At 48.8% G+C, this 18,469-nt stretch overlaps 1 protein-coding gene across 7 annotated transcripts in view; it reads right to left on the bottom strand.

Annotated features, from left to right (window-relative positions):
• The window catches only part of Ift122 (intraflagellar transport 122), a 69,768-nt gene that overhangs the window by 16,863 nt on the left and 34,436 nt on the right, over positions 1-18,469 (bottom strand). For all 7 annotated transcript variants that reach the window (XM_040739268.1, XM_040739269.1, XM_040739270.1 and 4 more), the window contains 5 exons: positions 18,017-18,181; positions 15,481-15,678; positions 9,305-9,445; positions 5,893-5,946; positions 2,207-2,368 (listed from right to left, as the gene is read on the bottom strand). In XM_040739268.1, coding sequence (XP_040595202.1) covers positions 2,207-2,368; positions 5,893-5,946; positions 9,305-9,445; positions 15,481-15,678; positions 18,017-18,181 — 720 coding nt within the window. The remainder of the gene's footprint in view (positions 1-2,206; positions 2,369-5,892; positions 5,947-9,304; positions 9,446-15,480; positions 15,679-18,016; positions 18,182-18,469) is intronic.

Below are 18,469 nucleotides of genomic sequence, written 5' to 3'. Positions count from 1 at the left end.
CTGAGTGATGAATGAGACCGAACAGGGTTCTCATGCTTGGTGCTTCTGATAAGGACACACTACACAAGAGTTAAGAGCACTATAATCCCTTTATCACCACATAAACATGTCACTTGTCCGGAAAGCATACAATTTATTTGTACGTGGGAATGTAATTTAAAAATTTTCCAAAAACCAGATTGAATCTTGGGAATCAATTTTCGAGTAAACAAAAACATGCCACGTTAATAAGCACTGTATCTCCCACCCCCAACATAATGTGTATGTGTGCACACATTTCCCAAATGCAGACTACCATGCCAGGGTGTGTGTGTGTGTGTGTGTGTGTGTGTGTGTGTGTGTGTGTGTGTGTGTGTGTGTGTTTGAGACGGAACCAACATACTCAGAATTGTGATCAAAAATTAAAGTCAAAACAAGCCCAGAGTATTTGAGTATTTACCTTCATGGAGAGCCACAGCAGATGGAGTGTGTGAATGGCTGCACTGCTGGGTAAGGGCCGAGTGCAGGAAGTGCAGGCAAGCCATGGAAGGGGCTGAGTGGGAGGAGGGCAGCCAGAGATATGCTTGCCCTTGGAGTCATGTCCTAATCTTTTTTGTTTGTTTTTTGTTTTTATGAGACAGGGTTTCTCTGTATTGTTTTGGAGGCTGTCGGTCCAGCCTGGCCTCGAACTCACAGAGATCCGCCTGTCTCTGCCTCCCTAGTGCTGGGATTAAAGGCGTGCGCCACCACCGCCCGGCCATGTCCTAATCTTTTATGTCATGTGTGTGCACTGCACCAAATGTGACATTGAAGCAAGGTCTCTCTTGTGCTCAGTACCTGCTCTACCACCAAGGCACATCCTGGGTGTGGACTTTCATTTCAATCTCAAGACAACACCCCTTCCTTCCTTCCTTCCTTCCTTCCTTCCTTCCTTCCTTCCTTCCTTCTTTCCTCTTTCTGACAGAGTCTGTCATGTAGTCCTGGCTGTCCTGGAACTCACTCTGTAGACCAGGCTAGCCTTGAACTCACAGAGATCTGCCTGTCTCTGCCTCTTGAGTCTGGTATTAAAGGCATGCCCCACCACGCCTGACTACTCCTCCTCTTTCTACAGCTCAGCATGTTAGGGTTTTATGCATTGTTATGTGCGATTCTCAGAATTATATTGAGCTGTAGCTCTGCTATGCACTGAGAAAGAAGCAAAGGCTGAGTGAGCTGTGTGAGTCTTCACCCACAGAGAATGTGGGCTCCTTAATCATACTGCACACAGGATGCCAAGCAGGCATTTTCAGCTGTACCATGGTTGCCACCAGCAGCTCCAAAGATGGCATCAGTCCCAAAGAACCACCAGGGCTGGCTGGCCGTAGTGCCTAAATTCTACCCCTAGGACCTGTCCACTTTAAGCTTACTGCTTTCTCCCCTGTGGAAAGAGCATTCCATGTAATCCTGGATATGTATGGGAAGGAACATAGAGGCTAAGGAAGATGAAAAAGCAGAGGAATCCTGAAGGCCAGATCTGAGGCGTGAAGGAGGGAGTACCAGGAGTGCCCTCGGGGTTCATCCCTGTATGGAGTCACTGGACCTAACAGATGGCTAGGAAAAGAACCCAACAGTGGTTAGGCACAGACAGAGAGTCATCCTACAGGGGGCTGGTGAGCTAGGTTATTAGCATTGACAGCCACTGAATGACTGTAGCTAGGACTTGAGTACTCCATAGGCTTTTGAGAGCCTCTTCTGCCAGTACCCAGAAAGGAGGGATACAAAAGTCCCTCTGTAGAAGGGCCTTCTGTTCCACACCCATGCTGTAAGTCTTGCGGGAAGCTGAGCTGCTGACTCCTGGAGGGCTCTGGCTTTTAGGTCCATGTGTCTAGGAAGCACCTTCAAAAATCTAGAGTACCTCAGGACTGACCTTGAGGTAGGGCCTTATGGTAGGACAAAGTCTGAAGGATTCTGTAGACTGTCCTAAGCCCTCAGTACCTGGTGACAGCACAGCTGTTGTTGACAGGTACCTTGAATGTGCTGTCCCTCTGACATCTACCTCAGGGTCGGCTTTCAGTCAGTTTCAACCAGTGGCCCTGAAGGTCTCCCCTTTATTAATTTACCTACCCTTTTTCTGAGGTGACCCCCTTTTTCTGTCTGCATCATTGCTTGGACACATGGCCTGAGACACCACAGGTAAGAGCCTTGGGACCTCCTGGTGGCAGGCCAGACCAGGATGTGGTGGGTTTACCTTGGCATACTCGAACATGCAGAGGTCAGTATACATGTTGAGTGCGAGGTTCTCGTGCCCGCTCCTCCTATATAGCTTGGCAGCTTCGTGGAACTTCCCCTGGTAGGAAAACACATCTGCCAGAAACAGGTCATTGCTGGTCTCTCCCCGCTTCTTCCTCTCCTGGAAAAATTAGAAGCATGGGAAATGGTTTCCACAGCCGTGGCAGGAAACAGCCTGTACAAAGGCTAGCTGCTGCTATTTCGGGCTAAGCCCCTGGGTCTTCCTACTGGAGCCCATGCTTGGCTCCTGGGCTGCTGTGTCTCTCACCTACGTCTCTATTGGGAATGTTCAACAACAAAAGCAGACTCTTTTTTCAGACCACTGAAGATCAAACAAGAGGCGAACCTTTGTTCGCTCGGTGGAAATTCCACAGGACTGCTTTCCTGGATGCTTGCCCAAGGCAACCACAGGATAGCTTGGATGGCGTGCACTGTCCAGTTGGGGATGGCCCTTGCATTCCCAAAACCCCAGACACCTGGGTGGTAGGGCTGTGACCCAGAGTGATGACAGAGAAGGACAAGTTTGGGGTTTTCAACCAAGATGGAGGCCATAATGTAGGATCATAAATCTGGCTGTGCTCCTGTTTCTAAGAGAAAAGGAAACACTATGTGCCCTGGTTGGTTTTATGTCAACTTGCCTCAAGCTCCTCAACTGAGAAAAAGAACCCAGCCAGATGTGATGGCCTATGACTTTAATTCCAGCACTTGGGAGGCAGAGGCTGGCAACTCTGTGAGTTTGAGGCCAGCCTGTTCTACAAAGTGAATCTAGGATAGCCAGGACTGTTACACAGTGAAACCTTGTCTCAAAAAACAAAAACAAAAAATAAGAAAGGGACCCCACCAGATTGGCTTGTAGGCAAGCCTGGGGTGTTTTCTTGATTAATGTATGTGTGTGTGTGTTGGGGGGAGGTGGGTGGTGCCACCCCAGGGCTGGTACTCCTGGGTGCTATAAGAAAGCAGGCTCAGAGCACGGCGGTGGGCACATGCCCTTAATCCCAGCACTTGAGAGGCAGACACAGGTGGATCTCTGTAAATTGGAGGCCAGCCTGGTCTACAGAGCAAGTTCCTGGACAGCCAAGGCTGTACAGTGAGACCCTAGCTTGAAGAAAACAAAATAAGACCGAAAGAAAGAGAGAGGGGGGAGAGAGAGACAGAGAGTGAGACAGAGAGAGAGAGAGACAGACAGACAGACAGAGACAGAGACAGAGACATAGAGAGAGAGACAGACAGACAGAGACAGAGAGAGACAGAGACATAGAGAGAGAGAGAGAACGAGCAGGCTGAGCAAGCCATGGGAAGCAAGCTGGTAGCAGCTCCCCTTCACAGCCTTTGTTTCTCTTCTACCACCAGGTTCCTGCCCTACGCCCCTCAGTGATGGGCTGTGATATGGAACTGTGAGCTGAAACAAACCAGTTCCTTTCCAAGCTGCTTTTGTTTAGGATCTTATCAGAGCAACAGAAGCCCTAAGACACTGTGCTCATGTCCACATCACACAGGAGATCTCTACTGCTTTCAGTGGCCCCAGCAGCACCAAGCACTGCAAGTCAAGGTCACACAAAGCTCGATCTTCACGTCCTATGATCCACCTTCTGAAACAAAGGATGGACCCTAGCACACACCTGTGTGAACATACACGTGTACACGCGAGAGCAACGCTGAAGACGAGAGATGCACTGCGTACACTTTCCCTGTGTCGGGAACACGCGGTAGTCTACAGCTCCAGTATTTGTAAACACTTGCCAGCACTCAGTCCCTCAGCCCCAGCAGCTGCCTTTTGCTTGTTTTCTATCAAGAGGCTCACACTGGAGGAAGACGAGACACGGAATCAAACTCCTAGACAAGCTGGTGGAAGTCTCAGCAGCTGGAGACAACATGCCTCACCAGTGACAGAAATAATTTTCAAACTTTCACATAGCGCAGGCTAATCAACCAAATAAGCCGACTTTTTTCCTTTTTTTTATTTTAATTTTATTTTTTTCAGACACGGTTTCTCTGTGTAGCTTTGTAGATCAGGCTGGCCTCATAAGCTCACATCTTAAACTTGTAAGTGAATTAAACTCTTGCAGTGAGGTAGGTGTCAGCTGGTGTGGAGTGTGGACCACAGAAGAACATGTTCACAGGGACTGTCACCATGAGCAGATTATTCTGCCCCCATGCTGTCATCCCAGTCATTCAACAGGAACCCTATGAGGCACACAGCTCCCTGGTTAATGCTGGTCACCTGGGAGCCAGAAGCTGAGGCCTCAGGACAGTCACAAGGGATCAGTTGAGCTCACTCTGCTTTTCCCCAGGACAGTACCATTAGCCAGTCCTCAGATCACTAACAGAGGCAGACCTTTGGAACTACGTAAGACATGACAAGGGATAAGAGTCAGTGCTCACAGAGGCCAGCTACTTTTGTGAAAAGAGAAGTGAGGTTCTGTAGCTTTGGATGAATATTCCAAGGGCCCAGTTGGCTAACACCAAGCACCAGCCCTGAGAGACATCAGCAGGGGACAATGGCACCCAGCCAGCCCTTGCCCACCTGTGTGGGAAGACACTGACAATAGATGACCTGCTGGGTAGAAGGAGGCAGGGGGCTCACAAAGTACAAGGGGCAGAGCTTAAGGAAAAGTGGGGAATAAGTCTGAGTTTCAACTGAGATTTTGAATATGGCCCCTCAAGGATATGCCCCACCCTCTCCTAACTTTCCTTTCCTCACCTACTGAACAGGGCTGACCACAACAGCACCTGCCTCACCACACTAAGGGTCTTGTGCATTAGCGGTCTTGCTTTGGTTGCACACGAACAGACTGGGCCAACAACAGCTACCATACTGTAGCCTCCCCTTCTCTCAGCAGGCGTGGTCCTGCACAAGGCTGGGTCCTGCACAGGGCTAGGTCCCATGACAAGCCGTTTACTCTGTTGAATTGAGTTAGAGGGGCAAGACATTTGCAATTTCCTTACTGCTTCCAACTGAGAGCTCAAATGTGTCTCACATTCCCTTAGCCTCACAATAAATCTGTTCAGGAGAAAAAAATATGTATGCCTTTTTACAGACAGTCAGACAGCACTGCGATACACAGAAATTAAAAATAGTGTCTTCCATCACCCATAAATGGTACAGTCAGAACCAAATTCTTTAGCCCATCACAGGCCTTCAGGGCAGGAGGACGGCTTGGTAGGTCTCAAAGCAGCTTAGGAGCATTTGCAAAATGCTTCAACCGCTGGCAGATTACTTGAGCCCAGGAGAATGGGAACAGTCATCCCAGAGAAGCATATCACGTTCCCAGAACCTGACTCTGCCTCACACTGCACCGGGGAAGGATAGATCTCATCTTGTTTTGTCAAGACAGGGTTTCTCTGTGTACCCCTGACTGTCCTGGAACTCACTCTGTAGACCAGGCTGGCCTCAGACTCACAGAGATCTGCCTGCCTTTGCATCCCGAGTGCTGGGACTAAAGGTGAGCCCCACCATTGCCAGTGTATAGACCCCATTTTAGGAACAAAGAATCAAAGATTAAAAGAGATCCAAGACTTCTGCCTCATTCAACTACCAAGTGACTATTGTGATGTTGTCTGTATGTGGCCACTCTATCTCCTAGAACAGACTACAGGCCTATGTCCTCAGGACACTGCATCCTGAGAAAAGGATTCACCGGTTACCTCAATACTGCTGATCAGCTCTAAGTATCGAAGGTCCTGGACTCTGGTGAAGGCCTATGGGAAAGGAAAAGAACAGAGTCAGCTGCCTACTTGTTCTCCACAGGCTGGTGGGGTGGGGGCACATCAAGCTCTAGAAAGAGAGCCAGCAAGCAGGGAAGGGAAGTCTGATTCATCATTGTGTGCTTGGGAGGTGTGCCACCCAGCGAGGCGCAGCCTGTCTTCATCTCAAGGATTAGTCCTTACAAAGAACTGTAAAGAAGTCCTAGGAGCATCAATCATTTTGGGATTAGGTAAAACAGAACTATGATCCTGTAGTCTGCAGTGGAAGCCCTTGCCAGACACTGCTCATAATGGAAAGGCAGGCTGGGCTGATTGCAGTCAATGGCATCTGCAGAGTAGGCAAGACACGGAGATGAGAGGCTGCACGCTTGTCCCTGTGACTTGGATGGGAAGAAGCAGGGGCTCTGTAACCCAATGGTGCCTCGCACTAGGGGCACACAGGGTACACAGGGGAGAGGAGTGGGGAAAAGGTCAGGGAAGAAGAACCATTCAGAAGGAGGAGGGCAGGGAATAATCTCACAGTCTCTAGAAAGCAAACTTGCATGTTAACCCTGAACATGCACCATCTGCTTAGACTCACAGTAGAGGTAGATTTCTAATGCACAGATTTCTGGAAGGTTGTGAGGGTCAGGCAGACTGGTGCCAACGAAGAGGCTTTTGTTGCTTTCAGGTACCACAAGGGGCTTAGGGGAACTGACCTTCACGTGCTCTGCTGGCAACATTTCTGCCCAGCTGTGCTTTCTGCATTGCCCATGTAAAATGGACTGATACATGCCCTGAGCAGCAGCTCCTGGGCCATTATGGTTTAGAATGCATAACAGCCCTTGGCCATTGCAAGGCACCCTCTGTACTAGAAGAATGGGGGGGGGGATCAAGTCATCCAGCTTCCGACTGCCTTGCAGATGACTACAGGGTGATTTCATCCTCTGACCCTATAGGGTCAGGATTTATTCAAAGGCTAGGGACACAGGAATTTCACTTGGCCTCTGTCCCCCTTCCTAGTTCAGGGGTTCACAGTGGAAAGGGGAAGCTAGGCAGATTAAACAGAGAGCTAAATCTCCCTGAGCCAAGAGCTACACAAACATGAGGCAGATACCCTAGGGAGGACGCTTCCTGTCTGAGCATGGCAGTGGCAGACTGCAGGATTAGGCAAAGCACTGCCCAGGAGGGACCTGGCAAGTGGCTTTCTCTCTGAAACAGGGACTTACTATGTTGCCTAGGCTGGCCTTGAACTCGGCACCCTTGAACTCTGAGAAGCTGGGTGACAGGTAGATTAGATTCCACGGTGCCCAGCACCTGGCTTTTCTTGAAGAACTGGGAGACGGTCTATGAGCAGTGTGAGTAAATGTCAGCTGGACTATGCCAAAGGTCTTACAAGCTGCCTTCCTGAACAGGTTCAGAAGTCGGTCCCTGGCACTGGGCAGAGTAAAGAGACTCAGGTCTCGGCCAAGCTCTGAGCCCAGCCACCTTCTTTATGGTCAGGCGAATGAGGCCCTCTCCACGAGTCTTTGTGGTTCTGGGTACTGGATTCTTGAATTTGATAAATCAGCCGCTGACATCCTTCAGCAGCCCCGATACACCACAGAGTCATGGTGCTATTCGAAGTGGTCAGTCACAAGACTATGAACACTTCCACAGAGGGAAGGGGGAGCAGGGAACAGATGCAGTTGGCAGCACTAAGCAGCTCTCCGGTGCCATCTAGTGGGGACACCTCTCTAGGCTGTCTGAGTACTGAGTGACCAGGCGAGAGGACAGCCAGGGATTCAGGATTAAGATAAAACACTGGTCAAGGTCTATGGGCAAAGTTTTATTTCTTTTCTAAATATCAGGCTGCCCACAAGCAATGTTCACACAATTTTCACTTGTCACCATCCTAACAAGGCACCCAGCGCTCTGACACGATTGTGTCTATTCTCAGTGTTCTGGGATGCAGGGTGGGAATGAACTGAATTGAAGCGTATATCCTAGTTTCAGTTCCCTCTGTTTAGACATCTGCTCCGCAACTGACAGAAGCCATGTTCTGGGCTGTGCAGGACAATAGTAGCATGAGCTGGATCTTAGGTTCTATGTGAAAAGGGGTACAACCTAGAGGGAGACAATGTATTCCTAGTTATAAACAGGGGACATCCTTGGAACCTGTTGTTACGCTTCACATGCTGGCATTTCCGAGTGGGGCAGAAGAAGTAAGCTCCTCCAGGAGAAGCCTCCCCTCTCCCCCGAATGCCCAAAGCCCTAGTCTGATACTTTCCCAATGCTTATCAGACCTACAAATATGCAGGTCATTATTGGGTAGGTCATTGTTCCTCGTGTGCTGTGTAGTCAGTCAGGGCCTCGTGCATGCTAGCCGGTGCTCTGCCACTGAGCTGTGCCTCAAGCCCTGTTTATATGGTTGGCATGTGCACAGTGACTCCAAACTGCCCTTCACCAGGCCTGGGGAGGCATCAAGAGTGAGTCCAAAATGCAAGAAGAGCACTATGCATTTTCACAGCCCAATTTTAGAGCAGAGGTAGGGAGGTCGGGATGAGAGAAAAGGCAAGGGAAAGGGCAGCTCTGCGATGTGCTCTGCTTCAGTTGTCCTGTGTTTAACAGGAGGCAGGCACTGTATATGTCTGCAGGTCCTTCAACACCAGCGGCCTGGGCAAAGGGAGGAAAACAGGGAGAGAGGAGGAGGGGAGAGGCTGAAAGTCAGTCTGTCTCCCTCGGTCTAGCAGATGGAGACACATCTGGGACTCTTCATGTGCCTAGACAAAGGTTAACTGCTTTTGACCATTTCCGTAGCTTTAATTGACCAGACCGGAAGTGACGGTATGGATCACAACGTGAGGTTGTGGGACAGTGACCAGACCGGGAGTGACGGTATGGATCACAACGCGAGGTTGTGGGACAGCAGCACACTGCTGTGAGAACCAGAGCCTGACCAGTTCTGCACTAAGCCAGTGCTAAGGACAGTGGTGGTGTGGTAAGTGGCTGCTATTCATACCCAGCCTATAGGATACTTGATTACTTAATGTTTGCCATGACAGGCTTTTATCTCAGTTCTTTACATAAATGATTGTCACCAAGACTGACAGCCAGAGTCAACCAGAAGTTTTACTGGTGTTTTCTGCTTAAGATCTTCCCAACTTCGTGAGGACAGGGCCTAGTGCTCCAGAACTCTCCTGAGAAAGAACCTTGGGAAGGTTGTTACTGCCAGGCCCACGGTGAAGGGTGACTGAGGAGAGAACTCAGGCAGTCTGACTTCAGAGCCCATTACAGGCAGTTCCTGCCCCTCCAGTAATACCTGGATCCCTTCTGCCTCAAGAGACCCTCCAAGGACCAAGTTCTGGCTCACAGAGAGAGACTGGATGCATACCTTCTTTGCAGTTTCAAACTCTAATCCTTCTAGAGCTTCCATGGCCAGTTCACGCCAGTCAGTGTCTGTCACTCCCAAGCAAGCGATCTGGTAGGCTTCTCTGAACATCTTCCTATCAAGGTATTGGTACATTGGAGCAGACTGTGGGGTTTCAGAAAAGGGAGAGAGTTAACAGTCTGTTCAGAGCACTGGAAAGAGTCGGACTTCAAGCAGGCCCACTTTCAGATGTTCAGAGTATTATCACCGGAAATGCCTACCTCAGACTTCAGCCATCAACCTGCACCTTGACAACCTCACCCAGGCACACCTGGGTGTCCTTTCGGCCACCCTCTCCTGCTGAGTCACAGCACTCTCAACACACACTTCTGGCTGCCATCTGCCTCCTCTTTCCCTAGGTCTACCTGACTCTAAGATGTCACCTTCTCTGGGAAGAACTACCCTCCCCCCATGGGAAATGCCTACTTGGCTTTATAGAGCTCTGCTAGAAGGTCCATCCAGAAAACTCTTCTCTCTGTGCTCCAAGAGGAGGTGTCTGAGCTGCTCCTGGCCTCTGTGGAATAACCTTGTGCTGTACCACATGGGGCTCCGGGGTGAAGCCCTGCACACCCTGAGGCAGCAGCATAGCTGTATTGGTTCCCAGCAATACCTCCATCCTGGGCCAGAGGAGTGAGTCATATGACCAGGAGGAAGACATCTGGGATGGCCTTTTCTCAGAGGGACTGAATCTGAAAAAGGCACAGGTATGGAATTTGCTCCAGATTGCCCAGGAAAGCTCTGAGGACAAGATCCTGAGGTCTCGGGGCTGAAGAACAACTCTCCCCTAAAGATCAAGCTCCTAGCTAAGAATATCTATCTACAAGTATTCCGTATGACTTCTTTTTCTTTAAGGCTACAAAGAACTTTGCAGCTGTCCAAACAGCCCTGTGTAAGGAAGTGTTGCCTCTGATAAGACCCAGGAGAGGAGACTCTTGGAGGACACATGACCTCGCAAATTGAAAACCTGAAGCTAGAGCAAGATGTGACCCCATATTTCAGGTCCTGTGCTCCTTCTTACTGTGTGTGTCACACAGACGTGCGCATGCGTTTACACACATCAGACTAAAGCTGAGCTGGCCCTAGCATCTTTGGAAATAAGAGACCCTGTCTTGATTTGAGGCCAGTCAATATGCTTCAGGGACCCACAGCTCCCTTCTGGATTTCTGGGCAGTGGAAATCAATCAACAGTACCTTTGTGCTAATGGTTCCCAAATGTGGAGTTGGGGATGCTGTTTTCTCCATTTGGGGCCTTTATCTTTGAAATTTCCGGTCCTTTGTTTTTTTAACTTCAAAATTAAAAGAAACCTTTTTCCTTTCAAGCAGTCTACCTTCTGACAGTAAGACACAACTGTTCCCAGGGAGTGTTTTTCCTGTGGTGCCACACCAGCCACTTCCCCTCACTGTAGGGAGGCAGCTGCCCACAGACTAGGAGCAGCTGAGCTAGCACCCAGGCCTGGCTCAGCCACATCCTAGCCAGGTGCCCCGTGGGAAAACAGGCTACCTTCTATTTAGAGCCTATGCCCACTCAGGCTACAGTGGACCAATGAGGCAACCATCTCCCTGGACACAGGTTTCATTGCCTCCTCGAAGCCTGCTCAGACTCCACCCACTCTGCCCCCACAATGAGCTCATTTTCTAGACTCCTCATACCCTCTGGTCCACTTTAGCTGTTTTGTGGCTTTTGCTATTTCATGACTGTCTGTAATAAGAAGAAATAATAACAGGAATTGGGGCAGGCAAAACCTGAAAATGGGTGTAATTAACCCCATTTCACAGTGGCAAAGCCTGCAGTCTCAACTGCTCTGGAGGTAGAGGTGGGAGGTTCGCTTTTGGGCAACACGACAAGTGCCCGTCTCAAGCAAAACAAAAGAAACACACAAAAACAAAAATCAATACCCATTCACAGAAAAGAAATGAGGCCCCAAAGAGAGGCGTTCAGGATGCAGCTGGACCAGGTTTCAGGGTTCCTTTCCCCAAGCTGCAGAACTTCTGCTGTGCTGACTGCCCCACGACAGGGGACATGAAAATGTAGCACAAGATGAGCCGGTGGCTGACAACACAGGCAGGAGGCACAACCTGAGCAAGGCTTTGATGAACCAGTCCCCTCTGAGCAACTCCTTATCTGGTTGCTATATTCCAAGCATGACATGATGGAGCTCAACTGGAGCTTGCTATCCTACTTGGCAGCTCGGACACACTAGTTCTTGCACAAGATGATACAAATTTCGAAAGGAAACCAAAAAATCCCAAGAGCAAAAATGGGGCTTTTTGCCTGGTCTAGAGGCCCAAACCACAAGATGACTGGAGGCAGAGGCGACAGATAAACAGCCTTTGTCTTCAGATCGCCTTTCCCAATGCTTGGCAGCTCTGGCCTGCTGCATCAGCAGGAAGGCTGGCTGCAACCAACACAGACTTTGGCTACTGAATCTTGAGGCCCTGGCAGAGGGAGCCCCCAGAAGCCCCTCCGGCTCCTCTTGGCTGGCCAGAATCTAGGAGCAACAACTGCATTTATTTTTGAGGTTAGGATGGCAGTCTGGGGAGAAAACCTTTGAGTAAGCGAAGCCTGTTTGGCACAGATGAGGAAGAGTGGGTCCTGAGCATTGGTGCTGGGATTAGGATGCTGACAGGAAGCAGGTAAGGATGGCAAGGCAAAAGCCCAGCAGGCCGTGTTTGCCTCGCCTGGTTCCTCATGTCACCCCGTTGCCATCTCTCAGGCTTTCTCTCTTTCTGCTGTTCACTCACATCAGAATTCACTGCCCTCGCTTGAACACTCACTATGGGTCAGGAGCTGGTATAGTTACTGCCTCTGTAACCCCTGCAGCAGCAAGTGACAAGGGACTTCCTGGCTCCAGGGAAGACATAGGCAGAAGCTATAGCCTAGGTGTATATAGGCAGGCAGACTAACAGAGCCCTGAGGAGAGGCAGTCTAGAACATCTGAACATCTTTCCGTGTACAGGGCCTATGGTCCAGCGACTGCACTTCCTGGAATTTACACTAAGTCAGGACAGATACTAGGAAGACACCCACTGTTCACAAGAGCAGCCACTTTGGGCAGCCAAGTGTGGTGGTGCACACCTTTGATTCCAGCCCACAGAGGCAAAGACAGGCAAGATGTACATGAGTTTGAGACCAGCCTGGTCTACAGAGAGGACTCCAGGGCAGCCAGGGCTAATAATGAAGCCCTGTCGCCAAAAAAAACAAACAGAAAACAAAAGGCTGTGGGTAGGGTAGATGCCCAACAGCAGGTGCTGGTGGAGTGAGCTATGGACCACACACACGACACAAGGCTGCATCCATTACAAACAAAACTGGGGACACAGCAGAGAGGGCACGGGAGCTTGGGGCAGGAAAGTTCTCCAGGCTGCACAGTGGAGCGCACGGACAACTGCATTACAGCCTTACACATTATTGCCCACGGGGAACCAAGCAACATACACAAGGAATCACTTGTCATTTCTCACACATATATGTGAATCTACGATTGTCTGAAAATTCTGGTGAAGTATGTTCACTGACATGGCACAACATTTCCAGCAGACTGCTGAGCAAAATGCCAGATAAGTAAGCAGGGCCTTTGGCTTTGGTGATTGTTTTCACTGTCAGTGGTTTTTGTTTGTTTGTTTTGTCTTAAGTAAAAATCTTGTGACATGTCCCAGGCTGCCCTTAAATTTGAAATCCTCTTATCCTACCCTCAAAGTGTTGAGATTATAGGCATGAGCTACTATGCCAGGTGATACTGATAGCTTACAGCCAATAATTCATCAAAGGTATGGGTCTGGAATAGCTACATGTCAGGTTAAAATAAGATGGCATAAAAAAAAACAAATAACAAAAAAAAGATGGCATAGGGGCTGGCAAGATGGCTCACAAGGCACTTGCTGTACAAATGTGACAGCTTGAGTCCAATTTCCAGAACCAACAATGAGAGAAACAACTCCCAAAAGTTGTCCTGGGACCTTCACAGGCACAGGTACTCACACTCATACATACACACACATACACTAATAAACTCTTCAACATTTTAAAAAGATAGCATAAAATGATTAAAAGCTCCATTCCCTTGCTTATGGTAAATAATCAGCACAGTACATACAATAATATGTCTGGGGTCTGGAGAGATGGCTCAGTGGTTAAGAGAGGGCCCGAATCACATTCTCGACTCCCATGTGAGGTGTTTCACGACACCCTGAAACCCCACCTCCAGGGACTCTAATCCCTCTTCTGTCCTCCATGTGCACCAGCACACACTCTAAAAAAGAAAACATTCTCTTGAAGATGGGAAGCTGTGGTCCAAGTTTCTCCTTAGTGTTTGTCTTGGTTTTACGACAGTTCTATAGGGAGTGCCACTCACTTCAGGGACAAGCAAGACAGGCAGCTAGGGCAGTTGTAACTAGGTTGGCCACCAGGTAGGTGGACTGTTCTTCTGTCTGTTTCTGCCATCCCCCACTCTGTGGCTCCATACTCTCACCCCAGTTTCTGGCTGGCCTCCTCTGGACTCAGGGGACTATGCAGGGTCCCATGTGCCCTCTCTGGTTCACAGTGCTCAGTCCCTACTCTACTATTCTCCTCTTGTGCATGGCATTTCCACTCATGCACTGATGCATCCACCCTGCTGGACCTGCCACTGACACAGAACTGAATACTGCTAATTCATTGCATCAGCAAGGAGGTCAGAAAAAAGAGGGTCAAAGGGTATCCTGGCTAGATTTATGTCAACTTGACACAAACTATAGGTGTCTGAGAGGACAAAAAAAATCAATGAAATGAATCTTAATGATACTCTGCTATATTCACAGGATCGGTGCCTAGCCCTTGTCATCAGAGAGGCTTCCTCGAGCAGCTGATGGGAGCAGATACAGAGACTCACAGCCAAACATTAGGTGGAGCTCAGGGGACTCCAGCGAAGAGCAGGGAGGAAGGATCATAGGAGCCAAAGGGTTTGAGGACACCAAGAGAACACAAAATCAACTAAGCGGGGCTCATAGGGTCTCATAGACACTGAAGCAGCAATCACAGTCTGCATGGACCAGCACCAGGCCCTCTGCATACATGTTGTGGTTCTTTAGCTTGGAGTTTTTGTTAACAATGGCAATGGGGGTGTCTCTGAGTCTTTTGCCTGATCATGGGATCTTTTTTCTCTCACTGGATTGCCTTATCCAGCTTTGATATGAGGATATTTGTCTAGTCATATTGCATCTTGTTATCCTGAGTTTGGTTAAAATCACTGGGAGGCCTGCTGTTTTCTGAAAGGAAATGGAGGAACAGTGGGTCTGGGGGGAGGAAAGGTGCTGAAGGGGACTGGGAGGAGAGGACGACGGGAATGAGAGAATAATAATAATAATAAACTCAAAATAAGTACAGATCTAAGGAGTCAAATACAGTCCTAGGAACATTCAGACACACTGAAAAAAAAAGAAAAAAACTGCTCCATAAAATCTGTTGTAGGCCAGTCTGTAGAGAGCATTTTCTTAATTAGTGATTAATGAGGGAGGACCCAGACTATTGTGGGTGGTGCCATCCCTGGGTTGCTGGTCCTGGGTTCTATAAGAAAGCAGGTTGAGCAAGCCAGTAAGCAGCGTCCCTCCATGGACTCTACATCAACTCCTGCCTCCAGGTTCCTGCTCTGTTTGAGTTCCTGTCTTGGCTTCCTACAATGCAGATGTGTAAGCTAAATAAACCCCAAGCCGGGCGTTGGTGGCACACGCCTTTAATCCCAGCACTCGGGAGGCAGAGGCAGGCGGATCTCTGTAAGTTCAAGACCAGCCTGGACTACCAAGCGAGTTCCAGGACAGCCTCCAAAGCCACAGAGAAACCCTGTCTCGAAAAAAACCAAAAAATAAATAAATAAATAAATAAATAAATAAATAAATAAATAAATAAACCTTCTCCTCCCCAGCTTGCTTTTTGGTCATGGTGTTTGTCACAGCAACAGAAACCCTGACTACAACAATGGGGCTGAGCTCTTTGTCCAGAGACGCATGGCTACACAGTTAGGGCATAACACATCCAAGACCACAGCACCTCGCAACATCACAGACTCCATACTGCCCTCCTCCTTCTCTTGCTGCTCTTAGCACCAGCACGAGGCCTGACCATTTTGTTTTGTGTGTTCTGTAGCCGGAGAGGAGTGACATGTTACCTGTGGCACCTCCACGGCAGACATAGAGAAGACATGAAGGCAGAAGATCTTGGAGCCATTGTAGCCAACCACGAAGCCCTGCAGCTTCTGCTGGTGCACTGGGAAGGTGCTGGCCTTGATGTTGAGGTAGCCTCCTCCGGAGAAGCAAAGCATGTCCTCACACTGGGTGTTCCAGGCCACACTATTGGCATTCGGTTCCTGAGAGACAAAGACCTGTAAGGCTCTGGCATCACTCCCGTTTTGTACTCCTGTTTTGCACTCCCATTCCCATCTTAGAGCCTGAGTCACTGAGGTACTCACAGCAGGATGAAAGCGAAGGAGAAAAGGGGTTCAGAAAAACAGGGATGAGACAAACTCCTCTATGTACTGGTGGCGTGATAGAATTTTTGGATGTTTGCTACTTTCAAAATTATTATCCCTTCCATATTTTAATCACTCCACAGTAAGGGGAAATTCAACCAGGTAGGATTCCATTTCTATTAAAGGAAGATAATGGGGGTACTGCTCTGTGGTAGTTGATTTCACAGCACACACAGACACAGACACAGACACACACATACCCCTACCTATCCAAGAAGGAGGCAAAAATATTACCCCTGGAGATGAACACAGTCACTGCTTTTGAATGAGTGGAATTGTGAGGAATTTCTATTTTCTTTGCTTTTTTTCCCTCCTTATGCTTGCATGTCTGGTTTCTTTGGTTATAACACCCTTTGTTTTTTTATAATAAGCAAAAGAATGGGGAGTTCTTTTCAAAATTAGAAAATACATTGTCTCTGCATTTACATTCTCACACTAAAAACACAGTCACCCTGGGAGGTACCCTTTCCACCAGTGTTCTGCTCAGTCCTGGAAGCCTGGGACAACCAGAGGCTCATTCCTCTCTGCCTAGAACAGTGGTTCCCGAGACCTCTTAGGCAAATCTCCATCTCCAAAAAAATTTACATTACAATTCATAACTAACACAGTTACAGTTATGAAGTAGCAAGAAGAATAATTCTATGGTGGGGGGTGGTCACCACAATATGGGAAACTGTATTAAAGGGTTACAGCATTAGGAAGGTTGAGAGCCACTGGCCTAGAATATTCTACCATGAGCATGGGTTTTTAATGAGAAAAATTGGTAGTTTTCATTTGAATGGAAAAATACAATGGATAATAGACTAGGAACATTATGTCTCCTGGAGAGACCCAAGAGCCACCTTCACTAGTCCCCCAGAAAGCCACAGCAAGGATGAAGAGCCATACACCTTTCCAGTCTCCATACAGGACACACTGAAAGGCCTGTTAACCACCAGAAAGGCCCAGACAGAAGTAGTACTGAGTTTGGGGAGAAGGGCAGCATGTAGGGCTAGTTATGCCCCACACTAAGCACACAGTAGCATCTTGTTTGCTCCTGTGTTGTTTCTGTGGTAATTCTATGAGAAGGTAATTCCTAGTTTCATGTTAGCATGGGCAGGAATGTGGCTTAGTTAGCACACACAAGGCCCTGGGTCTGATCTCAGCACAGTATAAATCAGGTGTGCTGGTGTACACCTCTAGACCCAGTACTTAGGAAGTGGAAATAGAAGATGTCCCTCAAGTTTATTTTGAGCTATATATAGAAGGCCAGCCTTGAGATATGGAGATACCCTGTCTTTAAAAAAAAAGTTTCATGTTAGCCATAGGTGAAATTGAGACTCAAAGAGGTCCATGAACCCAACTCAGTCCAAAGACAATGGGTGTGTGTTCCTTCCCCTGAACCCTTTGCTTCCTCTGTGACATGAAGTGCTAATAACTGAAGTCACTTGGGGGCTACTGGCAGCCAAGTGTCCCTATCCAACTGACTGAGGAAGTCACACACTTCTACCCTACTGGTTCTGTTGCCAAGGACAAGGAGGGCCTTGGAAGACCATCCATGTCTGCCCATGACATTGTGAAATCCTACAAGGAGAAACCAGAGAGCAGAGATTCAAGACTCAGGGGGTCCTAACTTCACATAAATTAGCATTTACAATGCCCCAAAGAGGACAAGAACAGCCCTAGCCTGGCAGAAAGCCTGCTAGGTACTGGGTACAGTCTTTGGACTACTCATCAACATGCTTCTTCTAACCACAGGACCAAAGGGCATGCAAACAATGCCCATCCCCAGTGGCCCATGCAGCCACTGTGCTGCAGCACCCTAGGGAGTCAGCTGAGGGCGAGCCTCCACCTGCCCTTCCTAGTGTGCCCTAGGCACTGGTAGGAACTGGCAGTCCCGGGTATGGGAGTCACAGACTTCATCAAAAGAATCACCACCATGCATTATAACCTGGTCACCAGACTCATCACCATCACCTCAAGTACTGTTTACTGCTATGTGAACAATGTGTTACTGGCAAGGAAACCAGTGTTCAAGAGGCTGGCCTGGCCACCTATCCCCTGGAGCTTTTCAGAGTCTACACCTGAGCTGGGTTCCAGCCCCTTGCTGTTCCTCCCAGACAGAGCTGGGTACCTTCTTGCACAACTGGGAAGTTCAGTCCTGTCCCAAGGACTGGGCCTCGCTCCAGGACTTCACCTGAAAAAGCAGCTCCTTCGTGTGGATGTCATACACCAAGCACGTGTCATTTTCATCCACCACAGCCAGCTTGTTCCGGGAGGCACTCATATCCAAGCAGCGCACGGCTGTGGCCTGCTTCAGCAGGACAATGGCAAAGAGATTGTCCACAAAGATCTTCAGGATCTGGCGAAATTTCAGAGAAATGAATGTGAGTCACCATGGCAACCAGACCCTGGACCACTGCCAGGCTGTTGGCGTCCCATGTGTTCTACAAGAACAACACCCACTAACTCCTCCAGAAGCTGTGTGCAGAGAAAAGACTCATTAAATAAAGCGGGGGGGAGGACCATCCTTAAGCGACCAGAGGAATGGTTCATCGGAGGTCACTGAAGCAACAACAGGCCTGAGACATGCCAAACTCACTCTAATGTCTGTGCGGACCAGGGTCATTTTTAATGACACTGCTCAAAC

Source organism: Mesocricetus auratus, unplaced genomic scaffold (genome assembly GCF_017639785.1).
Source record: "Mesocricetus auratus isolate SY011 unplaced genomic scaffold, BCM_Maur_2.0 Super-Scaffold_100676, whole genome shotgun sequence".
Classification (NCBI taxonomy): Eukaryota; Metazoa; Chordata; class Mammalia; order Rodentia; family Cricetidae; genus Mesocricetus; species Mesocricetus auratus.
Note: the sequence above shows the minus strand (reverse complement) of the source record. Positions and strands in the feature narration are given on the sequence as shown.